Source organism: Pungitius pungitius, unplaced genomic scaffold (assembly GCF_949316345.1).
Source record: "Pungitius pungitius unplaced genomic scaffold, fPunPun2.1 scaffold_104, whole genome shotgun sequence".
Classification (NCBI taxonomy): Eukaryota; Metazoa; Chordata; class Actinopteri; order Perciformes; family Gasterosteidae; genus Pungitius; species Pungitius pungitius.
This window is the reverse complement of record NW_026909832.1, coordinates 1-15,577: the sequence shown is the minus strand read 5'-3', so window position 1 is coordinate 15,577 and position 15,577 is coordinate 1. Positions and strand designations below refer to the sequence as shown.

At 46.4% G+C, this 15,577-nt stretch overlaps 1 protein-coding gene across 1 annotated transcript; it reads right to left on the bottom strand.

The window, feature by feature from the left end:
- Positions 1–539: 539 nt before the first annotated feature.
- On the bottom strand, positions 540–1,905 carry LOC134112185 (glutamate receptor ionotropic, NMDA 2A-like; the record flags this gene model as incomplete). Its single annotated transcript, XM_062560402.1, has 2 exons — positions 790–1,905; positions 540–698 (listed from the first exon to the last, which is right to left on the bottom strand). Coding segments are annotated over exons 1-2 (378 nt in total), but the record flags the coding sequence as incomplete, so codon positions are not given.
- Positions 1,906–15,577: the final 13,672 nt, after the last annotated feature.

Here is a 15,577-nt window from a genome sequence, read left to right as displayed (position 1 = left end):
GTGATAGCAGCCATCAATCCAGTGCTCTGGCTGTGTTTCTACTCTATAATTAAACAGAAAATAACCCAATGGAGGAGTAGTGATAGCGCAAATAGGCATCCAAAACCTTCTGGTGTGTAATTTTCTAATCTACAACATGCTGACTGCACCCTCCTCGTGACGTAAGAACCTCCAAATAGCCATTTGACATCCATTGGAAGGAGCTGTTTCATCACATCATCATTGCATTCATATTCCCGCCATCTTCATAAAACATACACAATATATCCTTTGTGTGATTTATGGAGTGTTTCATGTTGAGTTTTGCACTTTTCATGCTGCAGGCCTTGGCGATTATGTCGAATTAAAGCCCCCATTCCGGGTCATGTGACTTTTCAAATACCAAGCCTGTCAACGGGAAATAAGTGCCGGAGCTAATTGCTAACGTGCAACAGGGAAAAGCTGTAGGTTGAAAATCCTTATGAACATTTAGGGTGCTGAGTAAAGGGATTGCAGCCCCCCCTAATCTCCCCCCCCCCCCCCCCCCAGATGTCACTCACCTTGTCGGCCATAATCATAGAGGAGCCTCCGTAGACTCCCAGGACTGGAAGCTGTGTCTGAACGGAGAGGAAGTCGAGGATCTGGGAAATGGCCTCCTGATCGGTGCCGTCGGCAAACACCAGGCCGTGGAGGCGAGTGCGCGTCAGGAGCTCGCACACCTTTGGAACGCAGGGAAACAAACTCCGGGGTCAACGTGGCGGGGGGGGGGGGGGGTGGGGGGGGGGGTCAACAAGGGGTGCCTCCTCTCACCTGCGTGATCACCGACTTGGGGTCCGTCTGGTTGATCCGCAGAATCACCACGGAGACGTCGAGGGCGTCGTCGGGGCGCCGGGCGGGCCGCAGGTCCTGGTCGGAAATGTGGCGCGTCTGGCCCATGACCACGCCCACGCTGAGGCCCGGGGGCTTCTGGGACGCCGCGGGCACCATCACCTGGGAGAGTAGGAGCAACGTCCAGCCCACCGCGCCCATCGTGCCCTGAAACAAGCACGGCCAATCAGACAGAAGGTGGCGAGAAGAAATCTTAAAAATAAAAAAATAAAAATCACCTGTCTTCCTAATATTTCATATTCACGAGTGCATGCCGCGGTCGTATTTTCCGCCCTTAAAAGACGAGCGAGAACTCCCACTTCTCTTCTTCTATCTTTGTCCGCCCGAGAAAGAGCTTGAGTCACACCTCGTGGAACGAGACGGAAAATCGACTCCGCCGCGCGCCGTGGACAGAATATATTTCCGACCATCGGGATACGGGAGTCTTGTGTATTCCGAACGTGCCTTTTGGAGAAGGCGGCGGGTGGCGTGAGATGAAGTGGCTGCTGTTTATCTTTATTAAGAACAGTGGGACTCAAGTGTGTGGCCTGAATGTAATTATTAGTGCTGAGTGCTCAAGTGCAAAATCAAAGGTTAGCATCATGGGCCCAAAACTGGGGTTGGGAGTCTGCTGTCCTCTCTCTGTCCTCCACCATTCAAAAAAAAAAAGAAAAAAAAAAATCACTTAATTCAGTTTCAAAGTGTGCAACCATTAAGAGCGCAAGGTTAAACCCAACTTTATTTTTCTCTAAAGCGCTAATCTGGCTTCATGAAACGCCCTGAATCCCTCTTCCAGTGTCTGCCTTTATTTGAACATAATCTATGCCTGTGGGCAATGTTCAAAGTGAAGTGCCAGCTATTAATGGATAAAATAACCCTGAGGAAAATGTAATCTGATTTACCCCAGTCATGTGAGGGAAAACATTCAACATCGCTAAAGGCACTCAAATGTCTGCATCAATCAATAACGTTTGCCCCGAAATGAAAAGTAACATCTCTTTCAACTCTGTATCCGAGTTCCAGTCTGCCACAGAGGCCTCTGAGCTCCCGTTCCCACTTCGGCTTACTCTGCGTTACACCCCCCCCCCCCCCCCCCTCTCCTCCTCCCAACCCCTCCCACCTCGTTTCGCACTGTGTGCGGATCTGAGGGAAGCAGATGAGTGGAGGAAACGCGGTGTGAAACGCCTCGGGCTGAATGAGAGCTAATGAAAACCGTGATGCGAATGCATGCGTCGCATCTCGGCCGATTGCTTACACCACCGCGGACCAACGCCCCCCCCCGCCCCCCCCCCAAGCCCCCACGTCGCGTCCACAAAGAGTCAACCCGCCGTCTCTGCGGCTCCCGCTTCCCGCCCTCCTTTTCCGACTGTGCACCCACACACACACACACACACATACACGCACGCCGCCTTTATCTGTTCATTTTCTCTAAATACTTTTTTTCTCTCCTCCCTAATTCTGCCAATCTGTCTGATCCCTGTCATCTCACACCCGGTCCGATCAGAGGCCGGTACTTCCCCAGCTTGCCCCCCCCCGGCTGCCCCCCCCCCAGGTGCCCACGGAGCCGCCTGCAGCTCCTGCAGCACTCAGCATACGGCCGCTAAACCACACACCGCCGCGCTCCTGTCCCGGGGAATCAGTGTCAGCCGCGAACCGGCGGGACAGCGTGGCGCTAACTGTTAGCATCGGAGCTAACGTCACAGTGCGTAGGTGCTTGAGATCACATCCGCTGAGTCTTGTGATAAAAGATCCCCCCCCCCCCCGCCCCCAAAAAAAGAGAGAGAAGTCACGAGGGGGCCGACCCGTAGCGTTCATGCTAATTCTTCTGAAAAAAATGCAAGATCTTAATAATGTAACGTTCACGGCGGCGACGATTCTCTCGCGACCGGCCCGATAGCGAGAAGCTGTTCACTCTTTTGGCGGCAGAAGAGCATCCGGCGGGCTGATTCGGTGCCGCGGCGGCGCGTTTGGCGGCTTCCGTTTGTGCTCGTCTAAACACGGCTCCCAAATTGTACAAATTTGCCCGTGAGCCGGCAAATTGCTCTTGTCCGAAAAAAAAAAAAAATCTGCGGCTGCAGTTTAAGGCTAGATTTGTGAGAAGGAAGCCTCTGTCAGAGCTGGAAACATCACACCCTGTGCTCGAAGGAGAGCGGGCGTTAAGAGGCCCTCAAGCTACTTCGGGGGGGGGACAGTGATTCAGAGGACGTCTTTGTGCACAGAGCAGCGTACCCCGCAGTGATTTTCCTTGGATATAAGCGCATTTTTTGGTTCAGCGGTGTTAGCCCTAACTCCCATTAAATGAGGCTCGTGTGGGTGTAATTGTTCAAATCTATCAGCTCACAATTGCGCCTCCTTCATTCGTCGCCAATGAAGCAGCTCTGGGAAGTGTCCCGAGACGACAGCACAAAGTCGGGACCTCCGTGTGGGGCCTCGTCCCCGCCCCCCCCCCCCCCCCCCCTCCCCCAAAAAAACATCTTAAAGGGACGCTCCCTTCAGTTTGCAGTTTTCTCACGAGCAAAACAAACGACGTCTCATTCAATTTAGAGTGAAATCCCATGAAAACACCCACTGAGATCTTCTGCTTCCGCCTCCACTCACACGAAACCGTGTTTGTTTCCTCCAAAGATGGTGGCTTAATCCACATGTAGAATTGCATCAACAATTAATTGTTGCATCCACCGACCTGAAGTTTTTTTTCCTGTTCACGTGACGTTCCCATAAAAAGAACCTTCATTAGGAGCAACCGAGCCCATCTGGAAGCGCCGCGTCCCATGCGTTCCGTCGCATTGCTGCATTCAAGGATCTGCTTTTTCCGCCACTAATGATCTCGGTAATAAAATTGGCAAGTGTTCCGTGCAAGCTGAACATTGAATTAGACAATGGGATCTTTTGAATGCGGGATTATTTACACAAACAACAGAACGTGAAGGTTGGCAAGCATTGAATGAGCTTCTGGGGACAAAGTGGTCGAGTCTCCGTCCGGTGGTCACGTGATCGCATGGCGCTGCCTCCACGGCGACGCTGGGGTCGTGTTGTTGAAACTGAGAATAGTTCATTTATATTAGTTTTCTCTGCATGAATGTTTAACTTAAAACGTTGAGGTAACAGCTGCATGTAAGATCACCGCAGCAACAATGCGGATTAATAGAATATGTCATGTGATCATTTCTTTTTGGTGTGACACGGGCCGCTAATCCAAAACGAAGACTTTTGCCAGCCCCATTTTCTACCAGCATTTCTAGTCATAAAATGTTGTATGTTTTTTTCCCCACTTAGCTTGTTAATCTCCATAAAACCCAGTTCCAAACTGTGTCTGGCTGGGATTTATGTACATATTCGCGCTCTCAATCTACATGAAATTAGCGTCTGATTTAATAAAGCAGCAGCTAATTATCAGCAACTGGGACTCCATATAAACAAGATCTCCAAAGGACGCAGTTCAGTGGTGAAATGGGGATACGATGAAGTAATAAATCTCAGAATGAATCATTAAGTGACATATATTACGTTTTCAAACCATTTATTTCCCTGATACAACTCTCTAGCTGAAATAACAAGTTGGTCGGATATTACTATGAGATGACCTTTGGTTTTAAAAAACAATGCCAATAAACAAATCTTTTTTCAAAACTGAGCAAAGCAAACCATAGAATAATAATTTTGAGCAACTCTTAAGGTTTCAGCTGTTGGATCAAATTTAGCATTTTCCTCCCAAATGGTTTGGCTTTATTTGGAATTTATTCCTTTAAGTTGTGTGGACTGTGTTAAAAATGAAATACGAGCGCAACTAATGCAAAGTGTTCAATCCCCGAAACGCATGAGAGGAAGTTTGAGTTCAGGTTGAGGTCAAAAGATCACAACTCTGCGCTCCTTTTTTTTTTTTTGTTGCAATCTGATGTTCCTTCATAACTCAAATACTTGTTGCTCTCTAAGAAGCGCCCACTCTCATTTCTAAATAATTCACTGTAGCTCTCCTACACATGTTTCTGCTGTCATGGTGATTTCTGCAGAATGCAAGATTAGTCATTTTCATCTCTCCCACCACACCTTTAATATACAATTTCCAATGTGCTACCGTGCTGCAGAGGCAACGGATTTCTCCTTGTAAAAGCAAACCCCAGAATAGTGGGCGAGCCAGAAATGTGCAGTCAGCCATTTTTTTTTATCACGTCTCCCCGCGTTACGTGTGCAATCTTCCTTTAAATGCTAAATGCATTTGCACGAATAAGAACAGGCACAGTTCACTGATCGCACGCAAGCCATGTCTCAGATGGCGGGCGCTTCCAGGCCCGATAAATGACACGCGCGCATCACTTTAGTCTTTGTTGGCTTTGACGATAAAAAAGTTACACTTTTTAAGCGGTATTGTCTTAAAATGTGCAAATGACTGGAACGTGCAAACGGTAAATGAAGGTTATTGAAAGATAAGTGTTTATTTTTCTTTAAGATGCATTCATTGATTAAAGTGAGTCGGGGTTTGAGGTGTATAGAGCTTTAAGAAGGGAGTCGGGGTTTGGGGTGTATAGGGCTTTAAGAAGGGAGTCAGGTTTGGGGTGTATAGAGCTTTAAGAAGGGAGTCTGGGTTTGGGGTGTATAGGGCTTTAAGAAGGGAGTCGGGGTTTGGGGTGTATAGGGCTTTAAGAAGGGAGTCGGGGTTTGGGGTGTATAGAGCTTTAAGAAGGGAGTCGGGGTTTGGGGTGTATAGGGCTTTAAGAAGGGAGTCGGGTTTGGGGTTTATAGGGCTTTAAGAAGGTAGTCGGGGTTTGGGGTCTATAGGGCTTTAAGAAGGGAGTCAGGGTTTGAGGTGTATAGAGCTTTAAGAAGGGAGTCAGGGTTTGAGGTGTATAGAGCTTTAAGAAGGGAGTCGGGGTTTGGGGTGTATAGGGCTTTAAGAAGGGAGTCGGGTTTGGGGTGTATAGAGCTTTAAGAAGGTAGTCGGGGTTTGGGGTGTATAGGGCTTTAAGAAGGGAGTCGGGGTTTGGGGTGTATAGGGCTTTAAGAAGGGAGTCAGGGTTTTGGGTGTATAGGGCTTTAAGAAGGGAGTCTGGGTTTGGGGTGTATAGGGCTTTAAGAAGGGAGTCAGGGTTTGAGGTGTATAGAGCTTTAAGAAGGGAGTCGGGGTTTGGGGTGTATAGGGCTTTAAGAAGGGAGTCGGGTTTGGGGTGTATAGAGCTTTAAGAAGGGAGTCTGGGTTTGGGGTGTATAGGGCTTTAAGAAGGGAGTCGGGGTTTGGGGTGTATAGGGCTTTAACAAGGGAGTCGGGGTTTGGGGTGTATAGAGCTTTAAGAAGGGAGTCGGGGTTTGAGGTGTATAGAGCGTTAAGAAGGGAGTCGGGGTTTGGGGTGTATAGGGCTTTAAGAAGGTAGTCGGGGTTTGGGGTGTATAGGGCTTTAAGAAGGGAGTCGGGTTTGGGGTGTATAGGGCTTTAAAAGGGAGTCGGGGTTTGGGGTGTATAGGGCTTTAAGAAGGGAGTCGGGGTTTGGGGTGTATAGAGCTTTAAGAAGGGAGTCGGGGTTTGAGGTGTATAGAGCTTTAAGAAGGGAGTCGGGTTTGGGGTGTATAGAGCTTTAAGAAGGGAGTCGGGGTTTGGGGTGTATAGAGCTTTAAGAAGGGAGTCGGGGTTTGGGGTGTATAGGGCTTTAAGAAGGGAGTCGGGTTTGGGGTGTATAGGGCTTTAAGAAGGTAGTCGGGGTTTGGGGTGTATAGGGCTCTAAGAAGGGAGTCGGGTTTGGGGTGTATAGGGCTTTAAGAAGGGAGTCGGGGTTTGGGGTGTATAGGGCTTTAAGAAGGGAGTCGGGGTTTGGGGTGTATAGGGCTTTAAGAAGGGAGTCAGGGTTTGAGGTGTATAGAGCTTCAAGAAGGGAGTCGGGGTTTGAAGTGTATAGAGCTTTAAGAAGGGAGTCAGGGTTTGGGGTGTATAGGGCTTTAAGAAGGTAGTCGGGGTTTGGGGTGTATAGGGCTTTAAGAAGGGAGTCGGGTTTGGGGTGTATAGAGCTTTAAGAAGGGAGTCGGGGTTTGAGGTGTATAGGGCTTTAAGAAGGGAGTCTGGGTTTGAGGTGTATAGGGCTTTAAGAAGGGAGTCGGGGTTTGAGGTGTATAGGGCTTTAAGAAGGGAGTCAGGGTTTGAGGTGTATAGGGCTTTAAGAAGGGAGTCGGGGTTTGAGGTGTATAGGGCTTTAAGAAGGGAGTCAGGGTTTGAGGTGTATAGAGCTTCAAGAAGGGAGTCGGGGTTTGGGGTGTATAGGGCTTTAAGAAGGGAGTCGGGGTTTGAGGTGTATAGGGCTTTAAGAAGGGAGTCGGGTTTGGGGTGTATAGAGCTTTAAGAAGGGAGTCGGGGTTTGAGGTGTATAGGGCTTTAAGAAGGGAGTCTGGGTTTGAGGTGTATAGGGCTTTAAGAAGGGAGTCAGGGTTTGGGGTGTATAGGGCTTTAAGAAGGGAGTCGGGGTTTGGGGTGTATAGGGCTTTAAGAAGGGAGTCGGGGTTTGAGGTGTATAGGGCTTTAAGAAGGGAGTCGGGGTTTGGGGTGTATAGGGCTTTAAGAAGGGAGTCGGGGTTTGAGGTGTATAGGGCTTTAAGAAGGGAGTCAGGGTTTGAGGTGTATAGAGCTTCAAGAAGGGAGTCGGGGTTTGAGGTGTATAGAGCTTTAAGAAGGGAGTCAGGGTTTGGGGTGTATAGGGCTTTAAGAAGGTAGTCGGGGTTTGGGGTGTATAGAGCTTTATGAAGGGAGTCGGGTTTGAGGTGTATAGAGCTTTAAGAAGGGAGTCAGGGTTTGGGGTGTATAGAGCTTTAAGAAGGGAGTCGGGTTTGAGGTGTATAGAGCTTTAAGAAGGGAGTCAGGGTTTGGGGTGTATAGAGCTTTAAGCAGGGGAGAAAAAGGGAAAGTCACAACTCTTAATTTCTCCTTTTTAAAGGAGAGCGATTCCTCCTCATTTGTTTGCTGAGAAAGATATATAATGTGCAAAAGTTAAAAGAAGACACCCACCTTTATTGTTTCTTAGTTTTATTTGGCTGAAATAGCACTGTGAGAAAACTAGCTTGTCACCAAGTTGTGTCTCAGTTGGGTAAAAAAGAAATTAAAACACATTGCAGATGGCGGTGTGACGTCTTCAAGCACATATTGGAAATCTTTTTAAAAGGTGTGGAATCCTCGCTTTTGGTGTATTTTTCTTCTCTTTAAACAGAGAAATGTTTGAGTTTGACAGCGAATGACTTGAATCATTTCACCAAAGTCTATAAGATGTGATAAGGCTCATGAATGTGTGCGTTCAACCACGTTCCCTTAAAGGACCACTTAGGTCTGATTGGATGTAGAAACAATTAAGGGAAATATATGGTTGTAAAAAAGGCGACTTTTCCTCACTTGAAAGATTTGGTTTACCACGTGTTTGTGTTTATTACTTGTGATTCCCACCTGAGAGACAAAGCTAAAACCCTTTGGAACTGATTGAAATGTGGTGGAAACTGGACGTTTTTGTAAAACTTTGGAACAAAAGGTGCAGAGGGAGAAGAGACTTAATCACATTCACGTTTGATTGCCTAAATAATGGTGAAAAAAGATGAAAGTGCCCCCATCTAGTTTTACAGTTTTAGAGTGCAAAAGTAGTAAAAGTGAAAGTATTCCCTAATCTTTTTTTCCCCTTTGTTAATGTCCAACATTAAATGTTGATTATTTGTTGACGGAGGGAATTTGAAATATTTAAACCCTTAGTAAAAATGAGGCCAGAATATATAGAGGAATGAAACCAGAGTGTTTTGGAGATTCAGGCTCAGTCTGAGAAAACGTCCTTTAAGATTTAAATTAAACAGTGACCACTAGTAAAAAGCTTCAGTTTGCCACAAGCCTGAAGAGCAGCCTGTAAACCCTATTGCGAGGAAATATGTCAAAGTCTGACGTGTTGTCAGAAAGTTATCGTTAAGCCAAACACACAAAGCATTTCATGTTGAATCAGAGGAAGCAAACCTTGTTTTTACGAAAATCCGACGGACCCAAGCACACGTGTGATGGATTCAAAAGGTGCATCGATAGTGCGCCTGCATACGGGAAAGTGAGCAGAGATACAAACAACACGGCCCCGTAATTATTCACAAACCCTTTGCTCCCTTTCACCTCCGGCTGCGACTAATACAATAAGAAATCGGCTTCATTTCAAAAGCGATCTCAGTGAACCTTTTAATACAGGTGCACTTTCACATCATGTACTTAAATGTGGCGTGTGTATTTACCGGAGGTTGCTTTTCCCACCGAGCGTCGTTATCCGCCCACCAGCTTCCCTTTTGAAAACATCCCGTTGTTGTATTTAAGTGAAGAAAGTTCAACGTGCCCCTAGTTTGTCCTCGATTAAAATTGAAAAAAAAAAGGCTTCCATTGGCCCTTTTGCACATTAAAATTTCAAACGTGTGTGCATATGTTTAAGGGACAAATCTGCTTTCTCTTTCTTTCTTTTTTTTTTTTTGCTCGTGGAACCAGAGGTCTGTCATTCATATTTCATTTATGATAAATATGAATAAACAATGGCACTGCCAAACGCAAAGGACACACTCCATTCAGTTCCTCAGGGTTGTCTGACTGTCTTCGGCTTTGAGGGTGGTGTTTGTGTTTCTGTGCAGCAGGAAAGGGACTTAAACCTCCCCCCCCCCTCTGCGGAGGAAGAACTAAAAGGCAAAAGGTGAGGGTGGGGCCCGAAACAAACAGAGGGGGGGGAAATAAAAGTTGTTGTGAGGCGAGGACGAAGGAGCGAGGGCCCCCCCCCCCCCCCCCCCCCCCGTTGTGAGGTGGTTTGATAAGCTCCGTTAGATTTGACATCACACTTGCACTTTAACTCAGTTTTAAGATGCAAAAGGGGGTGTGGTTTAAATGTATAATGGCGATTTTTAACCTCACAAAATGTCCTGAGCTTTCGTTCCGTACCTGGATGTAATCCACCACAGGTCTGTTCATGTGAAAAACTCGTATGAATTTGTTTTTAAGTGCATCTGACCCAAAAAAAAAAAAAAAAAAACGGCACACAGCACCCGGGTCACGAGAACAGAGCGCAGGGAGATGAGCTAAGACTTATGAATATACAATGGGATTTTTTCAAGCTCTCAATTATTCAAAAGACCCTGAAACATTAAAATGACACACGACGACTGCAGACAATCATTTGTAAGCCTTGTTAAGACGGCCGCATGCAATAAGGAAATAAATCCTGCTTTTAATCTTTTAATTTTTAACCCAAAAGCGTGTTTCTGCTCGTTTCAATGCAGGAGAAGTGCACCGCTCTCTTTCCCCCGATCTATTATTCATGAAAGCGAAGATGCTTATTAATCCACCATTTTTTTTTCTTCCTCAAGACTTACATATTTCTGTCACACTTTGTGGAATGAAAACAGCAGATAACGTTGTGAACCAACAGTGGACATTTGCTCTGATCTCATTTTGTGGAAGATGTGGGACTAACTTGACTTTTGCGCATCGCTTTCATTCTTCTTCTTTCTTCTTTTTTTTCTCCTGAAGAAGCACTGCCCACTTAGCATGTTCTTTTCCCCTTTCATGTTTCCCCTCGCTCGAGCCTCTCAGATATGCACATTACCTCGTAAATGTGCTGCCGGTTTTACATTTCCCTCCGAGTCCCCTCTCTGTAAAAGTCGCGACACGGACTTTATTAACAAAGGCGACAGCAGCCAAAGGTTAGACACACGTCGTGCTCTGTGTGAATGAGACGGATTCATAACTGGGGGGGGAGATATGTTTGCCCCCTTCTTTATTCATAAATAAACGTGTTTGCAAATGTATATCATGGTATTGATAGATTCTATTGTAACGGAAATGTTACAATACGGCAACATTAGACAAATGTATAGTACACAATCTATAGATTAGTGGTTGTCAAAGTGGGGACTGGGGACCCACTAAATGATTATTTTATTAAGAATAAAATTTGTACCGCATCATTAGAATGTGCATCTGGACCATTTGTGGCACGTACTCCCCCACATCGTTTTGGGCCAATAGAAACTGATGCGACACACAGTTTATTTTTAAATTGAAACACTCACTGAATCTTTTTAAGAGTTGTTAAGATGCATTTGTTGAAACACGTAACTGCTGTGTGGTGCATTTTCATGTGACGTTGGTGGTAATCACAACTGCAATTTGTACATTCTTCATCTGTGTCACAATTAAGAGGGGGAGGGGCTTGTCAAACATGCCCCCAAAATCATCAATAATCATCGCACCCGTCTACCTCGCAGCAGGATTCTGCATCCAAAAAGCATCGTGAAGCTGATGTGAAACATATTAGGGCGTTTAATACTGAGAGGTGGGGGCGAGCCTGCTGCGCTGCTCATTAATTAAGACTTAAACAGCAAAACGGGTTTTCAGGCCCATCGCTCACGAGGGCCTGCCCGGGACCTGAGAACGCATCATGTCTTTCCCCATAATAAATAAAGGGATGTTTTGTTTAAAGGAGACCTACTTGCAATGCATTTAAAAGATTAAAAAAAAAAAACACATGATTTCACCACACAGGTGAAGGCAGCTATTCCCCAGGTCCAAAAAGACTATCTATCTTTGATCATTACATCTCCGGGGACCAGTGTCTGGTTAACATGTTGTTGTTTTTTCAAGCTACTTATTGCTGTTAAAAGCTGCACTTGGCAGGAGGAGACGCCAGGCTCCACGTCGCCAGGAGCCCCGTCTGGCGGAGGCAGCGCCCGTCGCCACAGTGGAATGGAGCGTTATACCTGGAGTAATGGGTTTCGGGGACGATTCGCGGATGCTTCTGGAAAAGGTTTTGGCCTCGGCGTCTCGCCGCCTGGCAGAGCTCTGAGGAGGATCGCGTAAAGAAAAAAAAGAAAAAAAAAGAATGTAATCTGACTAGACGCTGACACGCTGGATCATCAAGTGAACAAGGTCGTTTTGAAGTGGAAATCCAAAGATTTGTATTCAAATGACACATAAATGGACTATCGCACTCTACTTTAAGGCTTGCAAATATTTTGTTTTACCTCACGATGCAAAACTAACATACTGCAGGTTTCTTCGTTTTTTTCTGTTAACATATTTATCTTCATCAGTTTGTGTCTCCAGGGCAGGCAGCATATCTTTCGACAAATTGGTGCACCGGGATACGAGTATAAAAATCTACAAAAGTATCAGTGGGCCATTTAAATCAAAAGAACGTGGTCGCCCGGCAACCTGCGCTCCTGAAACGCGAAGCCACTGCCGAAAGGCCTGAGACGTGCAGCCTTTCTCGCGGCCACCAGGGGGCGACTCGTCGCGACAATAAGTACAGGTCAGATTGTATAGAAGTCTATGAGAAAAGGATTTATCGCCTCAGTAAACATTGCAAAAAATGAGCCTATGAAAGTTAGATGAAGCTGTTTGTGAGACAGATTTATTGGTGAATCAAATTAAAGTAGCAATATTTTTTTATTTTAGCACTTTCCAAATCGTTCCCAGTACACCTCACAAACGGATGAATAACATACACAAACGCACTCAAAAATCAACAGCAGAATCAATAAAAGCAGAGCCGGTGCTCTTGGAGGTCTCACAGGTCAAAGAGGGACCTTCGACTGAGGCCAAAACACCGAATAACACCGTCCTGAGTGAGAAGACACTAAAGCCTGGATGTCTTTCGTCAAGCGGATGAAATGGGGAACCTTCCTTTGGTAACGTTTTTTTCTGCCCTTGGACATTCATCCATGTGGCCGGAGCACATCTGGAGGAATGTTGATCAGCCTGCGTGCCCCCCCCCCCCCCCCCCCTCCACTTCATTTACAATCATTTGGTCATTTGCATGATCCGATAACTGAAGACGGCGCCTCAAGACTCTCAACGAGACGCGCACGCCGGCCCTCGAAATAACTTTTCCTAATGTGCGCTCATGAGGAAATAAGCAGCAGTGAAATGGTGAATGCAAATTTTTTTCAGAGGCCGCGTCATAGAACCAATTTGATGGCCTTCATGTGCGCCGGGAGCCAACAGGAAGTCAGCCGGCCCGGCCAGAGGAAGTCTCACGGGGGGGGGGGGGCAAGTTTCCATCTTTCCTTTAATAAACACGAATCACAATGCAGCGCGTTTTACACGTCATGTAACGTCACATGCATTTGAACTTTACTGAACTGTCTATTAGCCCGATGCTGAGCACGTGATCACACACAAACACACAAAAACTTTTTTTTTTTCTCTTTCTAAATTAAATTATACGTGTATTTCTGGAGCCTCGGTTTTCACAAAGAAACATAACACGGGGAAAATAACAAATCCCGTTTAACTTGTTTACGATGCAGAGTGATGAAATTCCTTGAGGACCTAACATCATTGGCACAGTCAGCGCTGAGCACACACTGCCAGACTTTCTCTTTCCAAACGCTGACTTATCAAGAGAATTACGTTTTACCTCTCACAGCCGCCCGTAGAAACACAACGCCGGTGCTTTGTGGTTTTTATTGTTGTTATTTTACCCTTACGCGTGTTATCTCCTCTGGCATGTAGTGTCTGGTTCATTGATAAAGTTTATTAATCACCTCGGTAACTCTTTGAGCTCCCCCCGGGGCCTCCACATATGTAAAAAAAAAAAGTCAAATCAAGTGGAAATCATCTCTCCTGGGAATCGGCGAGACCACACCAAACCTTGTTGGGGAGACACAGCGGCCCGAGAGCACTGATACGGTTATTCGACTGATCTCCGAACCCAATGGGATTTGAAACGCTAAAGAACGTCTTAACGGGGACAGTTTTGTATCAGTCTGAGCCCTAATCTGGTATCCGTAAAGGCATTAAAATTGGGAGTGTTGGTTTTTGGCTGTGAAGTTGGCCGGAGTGACGGTTTCGGGGTGGGGGGGATGACCGCACGGAGGCGGCTCATAAGCCTCTTTTGGAGCTCGGAGAAAGGAAAAATAAAAAAAATAAAAACCTCCGGTCGGACAAAGTGGGAGAGCCATCATTTAAGGTGACGGATGAGACTCCTGGGGACGAAGGGAATGTTCTGGGCTTCAAAGCCACATGTTGGGTTGAATGGCAATCAAGCTCATTGAAAAGCACACTATTCAAATAGACCCAGTGGGGGGGGGGGGGGGGGGGGGGGGATGGGAAATGAAACATCCACCATCTTGAAAGCCGTAAGCTCCCCTCAGAAAGATGGAAACTGACATCAAAGGAGATCTGTGTGCGGCTTTTTTTTATTTTTTTTAACAATGGCCGCTGACTACCAATAGAAATTTTACGATTTACGGTTTTTAAAAGGCATTTTAAAAGACATTATCTAAGGATCAAATCCCAGCTGCAGATATTAAAAGTGTTCGATGAAGGCCACAGAATACTTAGCGCCCCGTTAACCTTTATTTCGCCATCTGTTAAAGAAACAAGGTCATCAATAATAGCATCATAATGGGCCAAAACATTATGGGGGAACAAAGAGCAACTGGAAGAGAAGTGTATCCTGCACAGTTCTTAAAGTTAACATTCAAGTGTCCCCGGGGAATGGCCCACGTGAACTAAAAACAACACAAAAAAAACGCAAAAACATTCATTCAAACACACGTGTAAAGATTAAAAATACATTTTCATCAACCATTCAGCACAGAGACATTTGGGATATGAGACTGTTCTGACGGATTTGTTGTTTAAAATAGAAACACTAAGTAAATGCTGCTTTTAATTCACACGGGAGACAGTGTCAATGTCTTAGTTGCGGCTTTGTTATGCTTGTCGTGCCTCTAAATCCACCCGTAAATCCACCTCTCAAGTAGGATCAAGATCATCCAGATCCTCAGCATCGAAACTAACGGCCTTTAAGTGATGCACCAAAAAACGCAGACACGAGTCTTTAAGATCGAAAGTAGAATCGGATTTCCAAAATCCTACAGCCTGAAAACCACAGATATTATTGCCCCCCCCCCCCCCCCCCCCCATGTCTCACATCTATTCCAATGAGATTACCTCGATCGTATCAGTAAAGGTGGGTTGGGACTGTATGAGGCTTATCTGGAACTTTACACTGAAGGGAACATTTAAAAAAGCTCAGGTGTGTGGTAGCATTTAGTCACGTTAGCGCTTGGCTAATTAGCTTCAGCATATAATCAATAAGCTACTTATCAATCATAACCCAACCAAAGCATTGTCCATATTCAGAGGACTGAAGCTGAGAGCATTTCTGTCTTTTGTGTAATGTGTCAAATGTAGCTAAACAACAGCGGACCCACTCGGATCTGAAAAATACCCAGTTCAGAACCCCCCCCCCCCCGTATCATTCAAACGCTCCTTAACACCTCCACGGCCCACTAACTCGTTAAATGAGACCACCGACTGTGTTTCCATTAAATGATTAAACGCTTCCTTCAGAGGCTTTGGGGGTTTATTAACTTGTGTCTGAGGGCGCGCCATCACACACCAACCTACAGGAGATCGACAAGGGGGGGGATGGGGGTCAGATGGCTCCTTATCAAACGCGGAGACGCTCGCTGATGTCGTCCTCCTCCCGCGCGGGGAGGGGGGGGGGCCCTCCGAGCATCGAACGTGACCACGTTTTGGTGGTCCACCGTTTTTTTCCCAGGCGGGTTTGATTGACCTCAGAGAAAGCGTCCCCCCCCCCCCCCACCCATCGGCAGATGGCGGGCTGACCGCCGAAGGCCACGCCGTTGGGCCCCCCCCCCACCCCCCCACCCGCATGGGGAGATCCAACCAGAAATACCTGGCAGATGAGGAGATGACTTGCTGCAGCTCTTGTCAATACGATCTTTCAGG